A 20,041-nucleotide genomic window follows, 5' to 3' on the forward strand; every position below is an offset into this window, starting at 1 on the left:
CACATCGCAGGGAGCCAATTGTGTTGTGAATCATCTGTATAAAATTTTAATATAATTAGAATCACGCAAATAAACCAAAAACAATGAGAGTTCGTTGAAGCGTGTGCTAAATCATATTTAAATTTTTTTGTTTCGTGCGATGAACGTAATTTTAGCACATCTAAGAAACTAACACATATTGATGTAATTTGTTTCGAAATCCTATCTAAAATTGATCTCAGTACAATTTGCTACTCATATTCGTTCAATCGCTCTATGGTTCAATCTCATTGGCATGAAAAACCAAAACAAACATAAGGATTTCTTTCTCGCAAAAATAAACTGAATTAAAACAACAATACATGAAACCTAATTCAATCTCAAATTAACGATAATGACGAGGTGTTTCGCACCTTTGCAGTTTATTAAACTAAAGTATTAAAATTATATACACAGTAATACTTCTTTACATGCTACAGAAATTATGTGATCCTACCTAGGACTAACACGAAAAATAAATCGTCGATCTCATCGCGAAACCGGACGAAACGGAATCCGAACCCGGTGAAATCGTGTCTAACGAAACAGATGACGCAACTAAAGTGTTCAACAAACATAATTTTAATGTGTCGTGTGTCGGAAGCTGCGGTGTATTCAACAATGCGCAGATCAACTATCAACAATTTCATTTCCATTCCCTAATACTGCGAAACTACTTCAAAGCTCGACACGCTGCTACCCACTCGTTAACGTTTCACTACTGATGATCTTATGATCGAACACACCGAATCAAGGGGATTAATCTGATAACGAAGAAACGCACCGGAACAGATCGTTTGCAAACTAATGATTTGCTTCAATATGAATAAAATCTGTCTTAAAATCATTGAGTCCTGCAAACGCACGTAAACTATTCTAATCAATGCGCCCTTTTGAGGATACAACCATTGCGGTAGAACGGAAGATTTTGTTTTTTTTCAGCAGTTAACTCAACATAAATCTCATTGCTAGAAACTAGTTAGAGTTATCAATAGATAATAGTTAACATCTTACATGAATAGGTTGTTTTACCGTTTCGATTATCGGATGCTGTGATTCACCCGAATACGCATGCACTTTCAGTTTTCGCACTTTCAATTTTACTTCCACATCACAGGAGGAAAACAGAACACTTAAATTGAACAATAGATCTCCTGTAAATACCTACTCCTTGTTACAATATCTTGCTTTTTTGTCTATTTCTAATAAACTCATTTGCTCCATTTCTGTGTGGCAATAATTTCAGCAACCGAAAATAAACGACGATACGCTGATCTCAGTTGTGTAATGGTATGTTTTATTCGGTGTCTCATCATTTACGTCTAATAACTCAGTCATAATCAATTAATTACCTGCTGATGCATGCATCTCTACCATTTTGCCAGATCATAACTGAGTTCCTCATTATTCGAACAAGCTAGTTCGGCGATCAACTACCCAGCTGTTGTGAATTAGTAGTGGTAGTAGTTGCTGTACTATTTCAAACAAAAAATGTGTTTCTGTTTTTCACGGTCACTGGCATTTTGCTTCAACTCTACCCTGGCTGCGATATTAACAGTAGTTGTTGTAGTAGTAATAGTAATAGTACTAACATTGTAATAATAATAGATCTTGCTTGTTACAATTAATAGTAGCTCAGTTAATAGTAATTAATCAATATGATGTGGTGGATGGAGGGAGCGCTGGGGGAGGGTGGGAATTACAATTGCAGCAACATTACGTAATTTGTATTACAATCGTAACCGGCTTAGGGTATTGGGACGGTAACTTGCACGTACGACTGCGGGAAGTAACCGGTTCTGCCGTTCACACTGCCCTCGAACCAGTTCTCGTCTACACGCTGAATCAGTGTGATGACGTCATTTTCCTGGAAAAAAGTAAACAAAAAAATGGCAGTATTAGCATAGGAGTTTGTTTAAACATAATCCGTTTGTGTTGAGAGTGCATAATCAATCACGAGCATCACGATTCGACAGTCTTATAATTAAGAATCTAATCGTGAGCAAGATTTTCAAATATTGCTATTGGTTACCTTTCCGTTTCGTCGTCGACTTCGACCACTTGTAACTATCGGGTAATTGACAGATAATTTTGAAAAAATCGTTCCCCCCACCAAGAGTAGCTCTTGGTTCCTGGAAAAAAAATTCTGACTACCTCGAGTTGCATAGATACAAGGCTCCAGTCTTTTGCAACGCTATCTGAATCCCTAACAGTCTTTACGAAGACTAATATACAGGGTCCACCATCTAACACTTTTTTTGAACTAGTGGTTATTTAGACATTGGTAACCTTAATGTCACTTCTGATTTGACAGAAACTTAGTTTTATCCTTCCGCTGAACGAAAATGGTTGTGTATACACTTGAGGAACGCGTGAAAATAGTGCAGTTTTACTTTGAAAATCAGCTTGAAGAAGACGCCGATTTTTGCCAAAAAATCATCTTCTCTGATGAGGCACATTTTCATCTCGGCGGGTATGTTAATAAGCAAAATTGTCGCATCTCGGGGACGGAAAACCCGCACGTTATCATGGAGAAGCCGATGAATCCTCAGAGAGTGACGATTTGGTGCGGATTTTGGTCTGGCGGCATCATTGGGCCATTTTTCTTCGAAAATGAGGCAGGAGCCGCCGCCACGGTCAATGGCGATCGCTACCGCGCCATGATTAGCGGTTGGTTCTTCCTGTTACTTGAAGAGGAAGACTTGGACACCATTTGGTTCCAACTAGACGGCGCTCCGTGCCACACAGCCAACGCTACGATCGATCTTCTGCACACAGTCTTCGAAGATCGAATTATCAGTCGAAATTTGGATGTCGTTTGGCCGCCTCGGAGCTGTGATTTGACGCCGTTAGACTATTATCTTTGGGGGGCTGTCAAAGATAAGTGTTATGTGGGCAAGCCAGAGACAATTAAAGGCTTGAAGGACAACAATCGTGCAGTCATAGCTGAAATAAAGCTGCATACAATCGAAAATGTACTAAAAAACTGAACCGACCGTATAGCGTATTCCACAATTAACCGGAAGGATTGTACTTTAATATGAAAAAATAGATTTTGAAATCGGATGAACCGTTTGTGTTTTATTGCATGTTTAAAAAAAAGTTACATGGCGGACCCTGTATAGTCAGCCTTTTTTAACACGTTGACTGCCAACTACGAGATAACTCGTATATTCCGTTCTTTGCTAGGACGCCGACTACGAGTTATCTCGTACTGTGTTTACTTGCCATTGTCGCGTAGCTACGCCTAAACTCGTAGCATATCAGTGCTAATATGGATAGATGGCTTCTGGGAAGAGAACAAAAAATCAATGTTCTATGCTTTTTGATGATTACTATGTAATATAATTATAGTCTTTAATAATATAAAATGATTAAATGCAATTGGCTTTTTAGACCGGAATTCTGAGAATGGTCGTGGCAGTCAACGTGTTAAGCTACACAAAGAGTGATTTTTTAAGACTAGCTATCCAAAGAATATTCGAGATAAAACAAGTACTCCAGAAATGTCGTGAATACAACGTACCCTCGCATCACCTACTCATTGACTTCAAAGCGGTATACGACGCAATCGATCGAGAACAGCTATGGCAAATTACGCACGAATACGGTTTTCCGGATAAACTAACGCGATTGGTCAAAGCAACGATAGATAGAGTGATGTGCTACGTCCGAATATCTGGGACGCTCTCGAGTTTCTTCTAATCTCGAACATGGATGGCTAGGGCTAGGTGATGGACTCTCTGGTATCTTGTTCAATATTGTTTTGGAAGGTGTGATTCGAAGAGCGAGAAGCGACACGAGTATACTGAAACCACAACTTACGCGTAAAAACCAAAGGATTCCATAAAGTCCATAAACTTGTGAATGAAATAAGGGAAAATATTTCTTCAGTAGGAGCCCCTACCCAAAAAATCTCCAAATGGCTAGCGGAAGAATTAAAAAATATACCGAAAAAGTTTTTTAGTAGATCTATTCCCCAGAGTTAGCTACTCAACTTCTAAACTCAGGTGAATCTAAATATGACGAAATAATGGTATCTTTTGATGTAACCGCCTTATTTCCAAGTGTCCCGGTGAAGGATTCAAAAAATCGGTTGGAAAATGGGTTACTTCAACAAAAAAGTAGTAGCTTATGAAAATGCAAAGTAAGGTCTTATCTGCCCCTAACTTGACTTTGCATGGATGTAAATTATTTCAAATTTATAGGTGAATTTTATAAACAATTACAAGGGGCCTCAATGGGTAGTCCGATCTCCCCGTTTTAATGTGGAACACATGTTTGTTTTCTATATAGGGGTACAAATTAGAAACTCAAGAAAAATACACGTAGAAATGTGGTCAGGTTTTGAACAATTACAGCTCAGTCAATTATTGTATCAATTATTAATATTATGTCACCATTTGATAGGTAATATTTCTACGTATTGATTTGAATGTTCATAGCCATGTATTTTTAATTGTGTATCATTTAAATGTTGATTAATAGCTAGCAGTGTCCTATTTTGTCTAAAAAAATTTCCGGCATGCCGGATTTCCCTACCATAGTCGACGGTTTTGAAGGAGTAAGCGATATATCAAAGGGAAAGCATCGCTCTGATTGGTCAATCGATGCAAAAGCGAAACTGTTGGTGACACTTTGATCTAGTATCATGCTCGATAGGATGAAATTCCATGTTATGTCGTTCCGCCTGAGAAATTGACAACTACCTCAGGGTAAAGTTTGAGTGCATAGGATTAGTTTCTAATTTATATAAGATGAACTCGATTAACAAATAGAAAAAGTTTATCGCTTCAACCGAAATCGCAGAATGGTAGTAATGGTAGAGAAAAATAACTGCTTGCATACAAAACATGAACACAAACTTGGCAAAGAGATGCTTAAATATCGATATCTGTATCGCAAGTATGTACAAACATATAATTGCATACATTTGGGCAATTGATGTAATTTCGTCGGCTATAAAACAAATACAAATCACGACAAATAGAATCTATATTCTCAGAGAAGATGCGGTAATAAAAGAGAAAAATTTTATTTTCGAAATTGGAAAGCTCAATGGATATCCGAAGCGCTCAATCCAAACAATCCTTAATAAAAAAATTGAGATCGTTGAAAAAACTAGCACTCACAACTTTGACCCCCCTATCAGAAAATTTGAAAAGAATATCGGTGGACTTCAACTCAAACATGGCATATCCACTTAAATCAAAACCCTTTGGCTTGGATTTAGTATTCAATAGTACTACCAATTCAAAACTACAAAAGATCATACTGATAAATTGAAAAAATCTGGGGTATATAAAATTTCATGATCTCATTGTGATAAATTATACATTGGACAAACAAAGAGAACATTAGGTACCCATAGCAGAAATAGGGAAAGCATCGGAGGATTTGGAAAGAGGATTATCCCACCATTTCAAGTCTAAAGTAGCAGAGCATCCCTTTTCCGAACACCATCAATTCACTACTAATGACATTAAAATCTTAAGACAAATTTCTAGCCCATGAAAATTAGATACTGCAGAAAATTTAGAGTTTTTCAAACATACTTCCACTTCTTTACTAAACAGCGACCAAGGAAATATGTCTTCCTGACTTTTTAAGTTAAGAATGTTGTTTAAGTGATGCTAAGAATCTATCTACCTCCGTTTCATATAAAAGGAACAACATTGCAGCATTCTTTCAATTTACTTAGAAACCTGATACACTGATGACAAACACAAGTAGTATTCGAAATACGTATCTGTGATGTGAAGTCTATTATAAAGATTGCTTCAGATAGAATAGGAAAAAAGACAATTGCCTGTATTTCAGATATTTATTATTGAATTCAAGATCTTTTTTTATACGAATGTACCGTTTTCTTCATACTTTTAAGGAAAATACGGATAAAATTATTCGTCACGGTTTCGAAGGAATTTTCGATTTTTTCCTGTAACACGGCTCATTAGGCGGCGCACACCTTCTTCGTCCATCGTTTCAGCTATCTTATTCCACCAGATTGTCATCTGATTGATGTCTTTGACAACTTTTCCCTTTGCCTTGAGTCTCCTCTTCATGATTGCCCAGTATTTCTCAATAGGGCGGAACTGGGGGCAGTTGGGTGGGTTAAGGTTTTTCGGAACAAACTAGACTCCTTTCTCTGGATACCATTCTTGACCGACTTTGCTGTAATGACAGCTTGCCAAATCTGGCCAAAACATTACGGGATGGTCGTGGGATCGAATGAAAGGCAAAATTCGTTTTTGGAGACACTCTTTTTCGTATAGTTCCGATGTCATTGTATTTGTAACAAAAATTTTCGTTTTTTTTGCCACAGCTCCAAATGCCCTGCCAAATCATAAATTTTCCGGCAAAAACAAATTTAAATTTGGCTGGAACATCCCCCCGAGCCGTTGCCAAGTAAAATTTTCTATCTGAGATTTGCCCGAAGTCAGCCTTGACATAGGTTTCATCGTCCATCAGAAGACGCCCGTCGAACTTGGTCAGCACCTGGTCATATAGTTTCCGAGCACGAATTTTGACAACACTATTCTGTTTTCCGATTTGGCTGTTTGCTTGCAAGCTCGATACAACTTGATTCCTTCCCGGAGTCTCCTCACGGTACTATGGGCAGCACCGAATTTTCTGGCCAAATCACGGTCCGACAGATTAGGATTCCTCTTAATCGTCTTCAAAATCTTACCACGCAGTTTCCGGTCGACAGTTCCACTCCGAGGATTGGCTTGAGGCTTCCGAGTCGTCGTCAATGTTTCCTTATACCGTTTGATAACGTGCCATACGGTATTTCTGGGTAATTTCAGCTGTTTAGCTAGCCTAGATGCAGACCACAATGGATTTTCCAAATAACTGTGCACAATTTTTTATCTTCATTCGGCTTCCATCTTGATTAAAGTACAGTCGATTTGCGGAATGTCAAAAATCATACGTGAAGCTGACAAAATTCCCGACACGTGGGCGCCAAGAACCTTTAAATCCGTCCACCAGGAGCGCCACAATATGCGCAAAAGTTTGTTCCAATTCTAAATGAAGCAAGCTTTAGATAGATTATAAATACTTTCTTATTTTAAGTAAAAAGCAAAGTCTTGGCATTACATTCCTTTGGTGGAATTTGGCCTTTCTGTTTCAACAGACTTCGCAGCCGATTCTTAGTGTACAGAATCATTGCATGGCTAGTACTATGGATCCTACTGACACTAAGAATCCTTCCAGGTCGGGGCTCGAACATACTTATTATTATTAATATCATTTATTTTACCCCGGCTTTAACCTTTTGGTCATTCACCGGGGGGAGCATGGAACATACTTCTTTTAAATACTTGAATCGAATAAATGAAATCAAAAATATTCAAACAACAATTGACAGTTTCAATATTTTTATGATTGCAATGTATATCGGTTTGTTTAATTTTATTTGACAATTCGAATCTCACAAGTCATAATCTAGTACCACATTGCAACGTGGTCAAAAGCGATACGTAATGCTACAGGCCAGTCGAATCGACATCAGAAATAATCGTTTCGTGAAACTCGATTCGAGATGAATAATGTTAGCCCAGCACAACTTAATTGAATCTGTAATTCATGCCGTACCTAAATAATATAAAGAGCCGATTACGCACTTGAAGCTCGATAGGTTCTGAATATTTCTTTCATGTCAGAAATTCTGCATTTTTTTAAGTTGAAGAAAATAATATTTTCTGAGGTATTGGCAAACGTCGGATAATATTTATTACGAAATATTTCTGGAAAATTCGCATCGATCCAACATGCTGAAAACCAAACGCATTGAGTTTACTCACCTTGAAGCCCAACTCCCCGGGGTTCTCTGGTTCGAAGTCGTAAAGTGCCGTACAGCATGGCTGTGTTGGTTTGGCTGGCATCGGTGTTCGAGCTGGGGAGCGCATTGGAGATGGCAAAGGCGAAGCTAGGGGAAAAAATCAAGTACAGTCATGGTTAATATTTTTGAATAACTGCACCAGATGGTTAAGCGCGGGTTGCCTACCGATACTACACTACGGACTAAGACGGTACGTTTACTTCTCAACTACGATGTCAATATTTCTTTATATAAGTAAATTCTTCCTAAACATTAGGAATATCTCATAAAAATTATGTAAAACAATAATCCTAATATAGAACATTTAGTGGAAATAATCAGACACCCAATTGATAATGGTACAACACAGTCTTTCAGGCCTAATGTGAAAGATTTAAGCTACGGTTAATATGAAATACGATTATATAAAAAAATCACTTAAAGACTAGATGATGAAATGTAAAAGTGGACGCAGTGACAACTGGAACTATTAAGTAAGTGGGTGTTTACTAAGCAGATATACCCCAAACAAAGACATGCATTGTCACAAAAAGAAGAAAAAACAAGTTCAAACCAAAATCTAATGTCGAACACAACTCGACGGTTTCACACCCAGCGATTCTGGTAGTGTATAAGTAGATCAGAACCAACAAAAGGAGAACAAAATTGGAACGTTAATGTTCAACTCAAGTCATCAATAACAAAGCGCAAACTCTTCAACGAAACCCACAATTACTGTGTTACTGAAGCAAAAAACATAACCTCATCGTTAAAAAGGCAAATTAGTAGAGTTACTTTCGTTGGAGCACAAAACCGAAAAGAGCAATAGAATGAGAAGATAATTTTGATTACCATTGGTGGAACGCGCCTGCGCTTGACCGTTACCCAAAAGTTCCAGATGTGTCGGTTTATTGACGGGCGAATTGAGACGAGATGATGAACCGCCTAGGCGAGAGAAGGTAGGTAATTTGTAGCGGAAGAATAGTAGATAAAGGCAAACACAAGTCTGTTCTTTTTTTTTCGATAGTCTCAAAATGAAGACTTTGTTTGGTTGTTCAGGGGGAAAGTTTTCACCAACACTAACATAAAACTCGACAATAATCAATATCGAATAGGAAAAGATACAGTATAGACTTAGACCACACTAACACATAATTCACACAAGGAAGTATTGAATCCTAACCGGTGAATTTCGTTCGATTTGACACTGAATAAAAAGCAGAGAGTGTTTGGCCAGAAGAAAAGTACGTAATCGATTAATTTTGTGCTTTTTAGAATAGTTGACAATAAGCAATAGAAATCAAGTGCCATTTAGTCGAGACATGGAAATTAGTTCAACCGTTGATAAGAAATGATAAACTAATAACATAAAAGTTTCTATATATCGGAGGGAAATTGAGCAATAATCTTTTGCGCAGAGAAACGTTTTGTTAATTTATATGCAGCTTCATTTAAATATAAAAAAATAACACACTGATGAAATTCCCATCACCATTGTACATTACCGTTTCTAAATGATATTGGATTAGATATGAGATGTGTGATAATGTTAATAATTATTGTAGATGCTAAACAGGACTACCAACAACATGTCACCACAGGATTTTGCTTAACCTAAAAGTAAACCAAAGGGCTTATGAGATAATCTATAACATTTTGTTGCAATTACACCCAAACCTTCGTTTACGTAAACCTTTTTTACGTTACCTCTTTTTACGTAACTCTTTTTACGAACAAAATCCCAAATAACGTCATTTTTTTACGAACCAGATCCCAAATAACGTAAACTTTTTTTACGAACCTACTTCGTAAAAATAGGTTTTTGCATGCAATGAAAATCTTTTCCGACTCATTTATAATCCATGGAAATAACTACAATATGGGTATTTTCGGAACGGGTTTGATGAGTACATGTTTGAAAACGATGTTTGAGGTGGTTCTGAATTCCAAGATGGCGACTTCCGGTTTATTGATATCCCTTGAGGACGCTTACAGTATGGTTTTTTTGTAACGGGTTTGATGAGTACATGTTGGAAAACGATGTTTGCGGTGGTTCTGAATTCCAAGATGTCATTGCCATCTGCTTCAGTTTATTATATCCAGAATTTCACTTTATTGTGGAAGTTGTTCACCTGTTTCAACAGTTTTGATAATCTGAAACTGATTTGACTGGTATTTTAATCTTTTTTACTAAATCCGACTATAAATTAGATTTGCCGCAGATATTATGCTACTTCTTCAAAAATTTGAGTTCTTACAAATGAAAACCGTTCCGAAAATATTGAATATGTTCTAAATTTTCATCCATTATAAAAATCGCCACACGAAAATTTTTCAACTTCTTTGTATAGACGCCAAACAAAAACTAATCGTACGATATGCGTCAAAATTTGACAGAAGGTGTATAAAAGTGTTGCCAACGTTGAGAGAATAATAGTTTATCGATTGGACAAGCGCGGGAATTTTAAAATGAAAATTCCGGTTCTTTTTTGATCATAAGGTAAATAAGGAAATCTTTTTTTACGTTGAAAATTCCAAATAACGTAAACTTTTTTTACGTCATAATTCGATTTACGAACCCCCGATTATTACGAAAATGGAGGTTTGGGTGTACTCGAGAAATCCTTTGCGATTTTTTTAATATTCCCTCTAAGTCTATCGGCATGGTTGAGTTCTCTGAATCTGAGACTGGCAGGTTTTATCAAAAAAACAACATTTATAATACAGTTATGAGTAGTTTGAATCTAATTTTACGTTACTGCATTTTGAGTCGCGCTTTGTTAGTACATATATATCCAAATTGTTGATTTTATATATAGTATGGATTATATTCTGCTGATTTGCTAAATCATATGAGAAATGTCTTTCAATTACTGACTAGATGTTCAGTTCAACAACATTAAAACTAGGTTGAAAACTAGTGAAACCCTTTGCTATGTGACAACGTGGAGTTACCGAAGTACGGATGAAAATCCTTTCTTTCTCGCGAAATACTCGAATTTTCACCGCACTAACACGATACGACGTGTTCACTCGTTGAGGGTTTCACCGGAAGTGAATGTGATCCTTGGAAGTGAGTTTTTTGTCGTACGTTAAACCTAAATATTTTGCTTGATCAGACCCTGTCCATTCCAAGTCATTCAATTTGATAATGGAATTATTGTTTGGTTTAAGAAAACAAACTGCTCTGGTAAAAAAATTAAATTCTCATTTATATTAGACATCATTTTTTCAAAAAGTTTACTGATAGCAGAAAGTAAACTAATTGGTTGATAACTTGATGTTTCTGCTGGGTTTTTATCAGTTTTGAGGATAAGAGTTATTTTAGCTGTTCTCCATCTCCTTGGGAAGTAAGCTAATGAAAAAAGGAAGTAAGCACTGAAAATTTTAACCAAGAGTCTCAAGGAAGCATCGGGAAGATTTATAATAAGAATATTGAAGATGCCATAAAATTCGTCTCAATAATGTCATCTTGTAACAATACTTGATCATATTGTAGTGAGACATCATTTTCAATAGGACTCACAACGTACAAATTGAAATTGTGTACACTCTCGAACTGCTGAGCAGGTTTTTGAGCTTTTTCGCCATTCGTTAGAAGTATTTGATTTCCTTCCTTGAGAGCAGGAATTGGTTTCTGAGGTTACCTTAGAAAGTTTCCAGAAAGGTGTAGAATATCGTTCAATTTGTTTAAATTCTTTCATTGTTCATAATTTTCATTTCGCAAAAGTATAAATCTATGTTTAATTTCTTTTTTTTTTAATCCTTAACTATGGTTTTAATAGCAGGATCACGATAACGATGATACTGTCGTCGACTAACATTCTTCAACCGAATGAGCAGTTGAAGATTGTCATTGATGATAAGAGAATTTAATTTATTTTGAGCTTTGGAACTGAAAGATTCCTAGCTTTGATAATGTAATAATTCAATTTATCTATTGCTGTGTCGATGTCCTCAGAGTTTTCTACAATAATTTTATGATCCACATGGTTTTCAATGTGAGATCTGTATTCAAATCAATTAGCTCTATGATAGTTGAATAAATAACTATTTGGATTGATTATAGCTTCGTTGGAAAGTCTGAATGTTACAGGAAGATGATCTGAGTCAAAGTCAGCATGAGTAATCAGTTCACTACAAATGTGACTGTGATCTGTTAGAACCAGATCAATTGTAGAGGGGGTTTTCCACGGAAGAGAAGCAAGTCGCTTTACTAGGATAAAGAACTGTAAAGTAACTACCAGAGAGTTGTTTATTAAGTATTTTTACATGACGGTTATTTTGCCTACAATTCTACAATTCCATGAATGGTTTCAGTTTCGATTCCCAAGTTATCGAAAGAAGGTGGAATTTGACCTACTGTTCTGAAGAATAGCATGGCTATTGTCTACGAAGTATCCTACGAAATCTGGACTCGAACATATGTTGCTATTGGTATACGGAATAAGAATTTTGCAATTATAGAATGATATTCACTTTGTGCTAACAACAACGGATACGTCAAATAATTATCGTACATTAATCTTGTTGGTTAGTAACTAAGGTTCATATGAACCCAACACCAATATTGTTTCTCTTCAATCTTGAAATTTTAATGAAATTGTTCTCATTTTATCAGATCTATTTATCTGTATAGACACGAGTATTTTAATTAGAAATAAAGCTGTTGCGGTACTATTGCAGTTTGGATTCTACTCTAATATATATAAATAGTTTTCCTCCCAGCTCAAACTTAAAATCCATCGATTATCGATCTATGGATTTGAAAGTGATAACATTTTCGAAGATACGAAAACCTTTTCCGATTCGTTTCTAAGATTTCAGTAGCATACTGAGGAGAGACTTTTCAACTTATTACATTCGTTTATTTTACTTCGACTTTAACCTTTGTGGAACACATTTCAACCCTATTAACATGATTAGACTGCCATCATAAATTTATATTTACCTCATCTCATAGCAATTTTTACTGTAAGAACGATCGCAATTCTACTACATTCGATCCTTCGCATTCAATGTGATTAAATTTACTCTCAAGGCAACGCACGGTTGTTTGTAGCCTAGCTTCATGGAACAAAACATAACATCTTTTCCATCGAATTCTACAATAAATAGCCATTAATTTTAAATCCCCTAACAGCTCCTATTCTGGTTATATCGCCAACCTAAACCAGAAATATTTTCCTCAGACGAATTGTACAAACACAAATCTACCACCACCATCGTTTTAAGAGCAGAACCGGCAACCGACTATTACTAATGGCTGTAACTCTCATCATAGAGCATTTCTGATTTTCGAAGCATTCTGTTGGCCACCGAATTCAGTAACAATCGGTTGTCCCTGATAACTATCCGTACCGAGAAAGTAGAACGTAAAATAAAGGAAAATAAAACATAAATCACCTGACCAAGGATCATTGAAGTTGTTGTTGTTAGCAGGCTTGGTACCGATCTTGCTAGTGGAAGAGGTAGAGCTAGTACTTTTATATACACTGTTACTGCTGTTAAGATTATATCTTCCGTGGTTATTTTTCGGGGCAGTTCTGGTGGTGGCGGTTGCGGCACTAGCGGCAATTGCTGTCTGATTTGGCTGGTCCCACGCGTTTAGCCAGTTATCTACGGTCGAAACGGAGGATACATGCTGCCGACTGACCGTACTGTAGGAAGGTGGTCGCATAGAAGGATTCGCGTTGCCATTGCCACCGCTACCACCAGTGCTACCCAGATTGCCGCCCCCACCAGCACTCCGCACCGAAAGGGACGATAGGCTTTGTTGCGAACCGTATAGCTTATTTCGGTTAAAATTGCTATTGTTGTTGTTGTTGAAGTTGCTGTTGTTGTTGTTGTTGTTGTTGTGTTGGTGAGTGGACAAATTTTGTTGGGAACTGTACATGTGATGATGGGAATTTTTTGTTTTATTGGAATTAAGGAAATGTGGCCCACCATTCATTCCATCCTGAGAACCAAGTGTTTCGATGTTCAGATCCGCAAGAGTTTTCGGCACAAATTCCGCCTTTGGGCGATTCGCGGCTTCTTCTCGTCTAAAATAAAAATGATATCATGTTAGTTTATTAGAATTTACTATCAGTAAATTTATACTATTATTTTTTTCTCAGACCAGAACCTGATAACTAGTTAGCCACGTCGTTAGGAGTGTTTCCACCCTCCCAAAACTGACAACGAATCTACTTACTTTTCATTCAACACTTCGACAAGTACTCGCAGAATATCGGCACATTGTGAATGATAATCCAGTAGTCCTTCGGCAAATGTGACTAGTTGTGAAACCTGTTCTACCTAGAAATCGAGAAAAACCTTTCAAAATACGACATCTGACAGCAACTGCACCAAAGACACTTACATCATTCTCCAACAGATTATACATTCCAACCTGTGCCAGCTGTAGGGATTCGGCAAACTTTTCTTCGGCGCTTCGAATTTCATCATCTGTAATTTGAGAACCTTTTGATCAGTACCGGTACGCAATTCAGAAACGTTCAAGTGAAAATCCAAACCAAAATTTTACCGTTGGATGCAGAAAAAAAAACAAAATCAGGAGGCACCAGAGTCCACAGGCAGGATCAGCATTCGGCAGAATACAACAAAATGAAAGTGGTGCAAAACACAAACGGAAGGTGCACATGAAAGTAAATAAACAGAAACAAACCGAATCAAATTAAAAAGGTCTGTTCTAACTCAGTAAGCTTAGAAATAATATAATTGGATTGAGGAAAAGATTAATTGGGTAGCAGTGGTAGGATGGCTCATCGTAGACAGCATCGGCCGAACGTTTGTTTATAAACTGCAAATTACACCTGTCAAAGCAAGAGCTTTCCGTAGTTGAGATTCCAGGATACAATCAGTTCATTCATTGATCCAACCAACCATGGCGTACTATTAGCCTGGTTTATGTTTGCAGATACGAACAGAAATGACTTTCTTTGAATCGTAGGCTTCCAATCAATTGAAAGCTAGATTCCAGTGAAATTCCAGGTCTGTAGACTTGAATCCAAGCACATATGTAGGTATATTACACACCTCGGATGCCAATAATTATGGTGTTTTCTAAACGGAAATGATTCGCATTGATGCACTGAGTTACCATGAAAATACCTTTTTTTTATTCAATAATTTCTTTTTATTTCGACTCATAACGTTTGCATTAAAAATGAACTTTTTTCGGCTGGTTATAAAAAAAACTAAGACAGATAATTTCTTTCGATACATTTCCCATGGAAAGTTATTATTTAAGCTTACTTGAAAAAAAAGTTCTACTCTCTTGCGAGCGGCTTTCCCGCAGTTAACCCGAACATTCGCTATGACGAACGAAAACATGTGTGTAGGTATTATACGATTAGTGGGCCGACGCCAGATCCGGCCAGAACACCGCGTCTTCGCCCTTATAGTATTTCTTGATGAACGACGCAACTTCCGGCAGACATTTCGTACTATAAAGGCTATAGTAGGATAATAAGCATGTGGAATCTGCCCCCAAAGAGAATTCATATTGTTATACCACATTCGAAAGGTCATAGACTGGAAACAATTTTCTCAAAGTTTCAACCCTTTTGAAGAAACCGCTCCTCCGAAAAATTTGAAAAAAATCAGGTATGTTTAAGACATTATGGGGAAGGTTTGCAATTTTTTTCAAAATTTTTGAATATGCATTTCTTCCATTAAAAAATACTAGAAAATTTTGAAACATATTTTTTCCCTTCAAATTTTTGCACCACCCATTGTTTAGTGATAAATAAAGAATTTTTGGACATGTCAAAGTGGTATGTTTTCATATTTTTTAAAAATGTGAACGACCAAAATGTTTGATTTTTTCTAAAAAATAAATAACAGTCGACCATGCGTCCCCATCAAATTCTGAGAGAAGGAAACGCATTGTGCTTTATCTTAGCACCATGCGTTTCTAGTAGTAGTCGACCATGCGTTCCCATCAAGTTCTGTTAAAAGGGAAACGCATGGAGCTTTGTTCTAGTAGTTTATGCAACTCAAGCGCAGGGCTTAGAAATCAAAGTAACGAAAAGGAGGAAATGAGTTTCAACTATTGCATAATACATACACGATCATACTTCGGGTACAACCTAGAAAGCTACAAAGCAAGAACTTACTGTTATGTGATTCATATATGAATGGTAGTAATATATGAACGTCGCGAGTATCACACATATGAGAGTCGGTTACGGCAGTCAAGAACTAGAGATGGTCGGGTATAGAAATTCTTATACCCGAACCCGACCCGTACCCGAGTGATCTGCAAAAAAATTTACCCGTACCCGACCCGTACCCGATTGAAAATTTAAAAAATTACCCGTACCCGACCCGTACCCGATCAATAATAAAAAAAAATTACACGTACCCGACCCGTACCCGATAAAAAATTAAAAATTTTACCCGTACCCGACCCGTACCCGATAAAAAATTACCTGTACCCGTACCCGACCCGAATGAGTAGTAAAAATTTTACCAAAATTCAGTGTGGAAAAAATAAAGTGTTTTAGATATCGAGCCGTATCAGGCTCTAGTTGGTAAGAAAAATACATTAAAATGCTTGTTTACTTTTAAACATATAAATACACTGTGAAACATGAATAATGTAATGTAACTTTTTTTTAAACATGCAAAAAAACAAACGGTTCATCCGAATTCAAAATTTATTTTTTCATATTAAAGTACAATCCTTCCGGGTAATTGTGGAATATAATTTCATTCAAATGGCTGCCTCGGCTGGCCTTGCAGTACGCCATACGGTCGGTCCAGCTTTTTAATACATTTTCGATTGTATGCAGCTTTATTTCAGCTATGGATGCACGAATGTTATCCTTCAAGGCTTGAATTGTCTCTGGCTTGTCCACATAACACTTATCTTTGACAGCCGCTCAAAGATAATAGTCTAACGGTGTCAAATCACAGCTCCGAGGCGGCCAAAAGACATCCGAATTTCGACTGATAATTCAATCTTCGAAGACTGTGCACAGATGATCGATCGTAGCGTTGGCTGTGTGGCACGGAGCGCCGTCTTGTTGGAACCAAAAGGTGTCCAAGTCTTCCTCTTCAAGTAACGGGAAGAACCAATCGCTAATGATGACGCGGTACCGCTCGCCATTGACCGTGGCGGCGGCTCCTGCCTCATTTTCTAAGAAAAAAAGGCCCAATGATGCCGTCAGACAAAAATCCGCACCAAACCGTCACTCTCTGAGATCGGCTTCTCCATGATGACGTGCGGGTTTTCCGTCCCCAGATGCGACAATTTTGCTTATTAACATACCCGCCAAAATGAAAATGTGCCTCATCCGAGAAGATGATTTTTTTGCACACATTCCGCAACATTACCATGATTTTGAAAGTAAAACTGCACTATTTTCACGCGTTTCTCAAGCGTATACACAACCATTTTCGTTCAGCGGAAGGATACAACTAAATTTCTGTCAAATCAGAAGTGACATTGAGGTTACCAATGTCGAAATAACCGCTAGTTCAAAAATAAATGTTAGATGGCGGACCCTGTAGATTTTCAATGTCTTTGGTACGTTATACTCATTTACAAATGTCAACAAAAGGGAGTAATATCTACTCAAATTTTTCGAGAAGCATATTTACCCAATATGTCGTAATACCCGTTGTATTCAATTTTGGGTAGGTATGGTTTTTACGAAACAGTGTGACTTTTGATTCGATTCTTTAGAGCCACAAGTAAGCGTGCTCATTATCTTGACACATAAATAAAAATTCACATTCGAATCACTTGAAAAATCACGTAAAATAGTTCCAAATGTCAAATTGAATATTATACGTGACGAAAATGAATGTTATGCGAACATCCCCTAAAATGAATAGTGTGTTATCAGTTCGATTACGTGAATTGACCAAAGAATCAAACAATGTACGTGTATTCCCGGTGTGAAAAATTCAATTTTGAACATGGTGAACAGTGAGTCCTTCAAGTGTAAGTAGTTTGAACATTCGTAGGAAATTTTTTTGGTTACAATTTTTTACTACAAAGCAAAATGAATTATGATTTTGATTTAAATTAATCTGTCAACTATGCCCGTTTTGTAAGCCTCACAAACCCACACCCACGATGTTAACGGTAGCTGGTGGTTCTTACAGCCATTGAACCGGTGGAACCCTCAACGAGTGAACACGGTGAAAATTTGAGTATTTCGCAAGAAAAGATTTTCACCCTTACTTTTGCGACTCCACGTTGTCATGCATCGAGATTTTCACTTGTAGTCCAGTGAAAAGAAACAAAAATTAACTAGCAATATAGCCCAACTTGCTGTGCCATCAATCGGTGTCATTTCAAGTGAGGTGACACCACCCAGAAGTGCAGAATAAGAAGAACTTCTATGCAGATTTTCTGAAATAAATGTTCATGTTTTTATGGTAAGAATCCCAATGATTTTTACGAAAATTTTGAAAATCTCCAACCAATATTTAAAATAACAATTTTCTGGTATCTGAATGTGATATGAGTACTACACTACATTTTATATACTGCCCATACTTGCATATCAGTCCCATATGGGAAATCGGCATGTTGAGAAAAAGACGATCAAAAGTTTATTTCCGAATTTTTTTATTTATTGTGCTCCCTAATGCTGGTCCCGGGTTGGCGGTTCAATACATAGGACGCTGGTCTTACAAGCCAGCTGTCGTATGTTCGAGCTCCGACCTGGAAGGATTATTAGTGTCAGTAGGATCCATAGTACTAGCCATGCAATGATTCTGTACGCTAAGAATCGGCTGCGAAGTCTGTTGAAACAGAAAGGCCAAACTCCACGAAAGGAATGTAATACCAAGACTTTGCTTTGCTCCCTAATGCTAAATCTTGGTATTATTACATGAAATATCGGTAATACACCTTTGATGTTCCAATATTGCAACAAATGAAATTATTGAAATTTTGCACTGAATGGGACTGATATGCGGGTACTTTAGCATATGGGACACAGAAATGAGTTGATATTTTTTTTATATTTTACTGAACAAACCCTCAACTTTCATTGCAATTTCTGAGAGTATATTGAGGAAGACTCCATTCGTCAAGCTAGCTCAAAATTGCCGAAAATCGATATGAGACTGATATGCGAGTATGGGCAGTATATGAATCAAATAATTTTTACTGAATTGTGCATTAAACAGTTTTAAAATGGCAGTCCATTAAAACCTACGTGAAAAGTAGATTCCGACCGCAACATCATAGAGCTAAGGCAGTGTGTCTTATTAAATATGTTATAAACAAAGTAGGGCGGGAAATATTCACATAACTTTTCACGTAACTATGATTGATCTTTATTTTAAATGAAGAAAAAGATGCCAGTTGACAGGTCTGGTCCTAGGCGCGAATGTCAAAACCCCTTGAATCAAATTGATTATTTTTCGGAAGAACTGTTTTGCAATGAAAAAATCTCGTCAACGTGTAAACATATTTATGTGAAGTACAAATGGTCGGGTAATCGATCCGAAAAAAAAATTTACCCGTACCCGACCCGTACCCGAGTGAGCGGTAAATTTTTTTACCAGTACCCGACCCGTACCCGAGTGAGCAGTAAAATTTTTTACCCGTACCCGACCCGTACCCGATTGAAAATAAAAATTTTTACCCGTACCTAGAACTAGAGCGGGTGTCAGTTTTTCACGTGTTGCTGATGGATGTAATAAAATAATAAGAAAAAGAAAGAATGAAAATTTCGTTACAGTTTCAAAAGTGATAACTCGATAATTCGATAGTGTTTCATGAAATGGTCAAATCGTTTAGCAATGTGGGGTCTCGTACAACACGGTTAAAAAATGTTATTAAAATATATTGCTATACACACATTTTTTCTCTGATTATTTTCGTTTATTCTATAGACTTATTATCGTCACCTCTTTTATTGATAGTCGTTGGTAGCTGTTCTGATTTAAGCATTTCTGACAATATTTCTACCGGTCTCACTATTCTGGATAAAAACCGAGCATAAGAAAAGTAGTAAATAATGGCGGCCACGTGTGAAGACCAACCAACAGTTCTATTGCCAATAGCGCATTCACAGCAACGGTGCTGGATTCCCAAATATCCAGTCGAATTTGGAATGTACTCGATATAGCACTTGTAAGCTTTGAAAAATGAAATACAACTTATTACGGGCCCGAATAGGCTTGGCAGAACAAAAGCTTCTATTTCAGAGCTACTATATTCCG

General features: G+C 37.1%; 1 protein-coding gene across 8 annotated transcripts in view; it reads right to left on the reverse strand.

The window, feature by feature from the left end:
- Positions 1-338: 338 nt before the first annotated feature.
- Positions 339-20,041, reverse strand: part of LOC131436844 (endophilin-A) — a 117,502-nt gene continuing 97,799 nt past the window's right edge. For 6 of the 8 annotated variants that reach the window (XM_058605782.1, XM_058605778.1, XM_058605781.1 and 3 more), the window contains 6 exons: positions 14,208-14,308; positions 14,040-14,143; positions 13,790-13,887; positions 8,696-8,788; positions 7,827-7,951; positions 339-1,885 (listed from right to left, as the gene is read on the reverse strand). In XM_058605782.1, coding sequence (XP_058461765.1) covers positions 1,766-1,885; positions 7,827-7,951; positions 8,696-8,788; positions 13,790-13,887; positions 14,040-14,143; positions 14,208-14,308 — 641 coding nt within the window. In that variant the 3' untranslated portion in view covers positions 339-1,765. The remainder of the gene's footprint in view (positions 1,886-7,826; positions 7,952-8,695; positions 8,789-13,789; positions 13,888-14,039; positions 14,144-14,207; positions 14,309-20,041) is intronic. The other 2 variants (XM_058605780.1, XM_058605783.1) reach the window with 2 other exon arrangements.

This window comes from Malaya genurostris, chromosome 3, assembly GCF_030247185.1.
Source record: "Malaya genurostris strain Urasoe2022 chromosome 3, Malgen_1.1, whole genome shotgun sequence".
Lineage (NCBI taxonomy): Eukaryota > Metazoa > Arthropoda > Insecta > Diptera > Culicidae > Malaya > Malaya genurostris.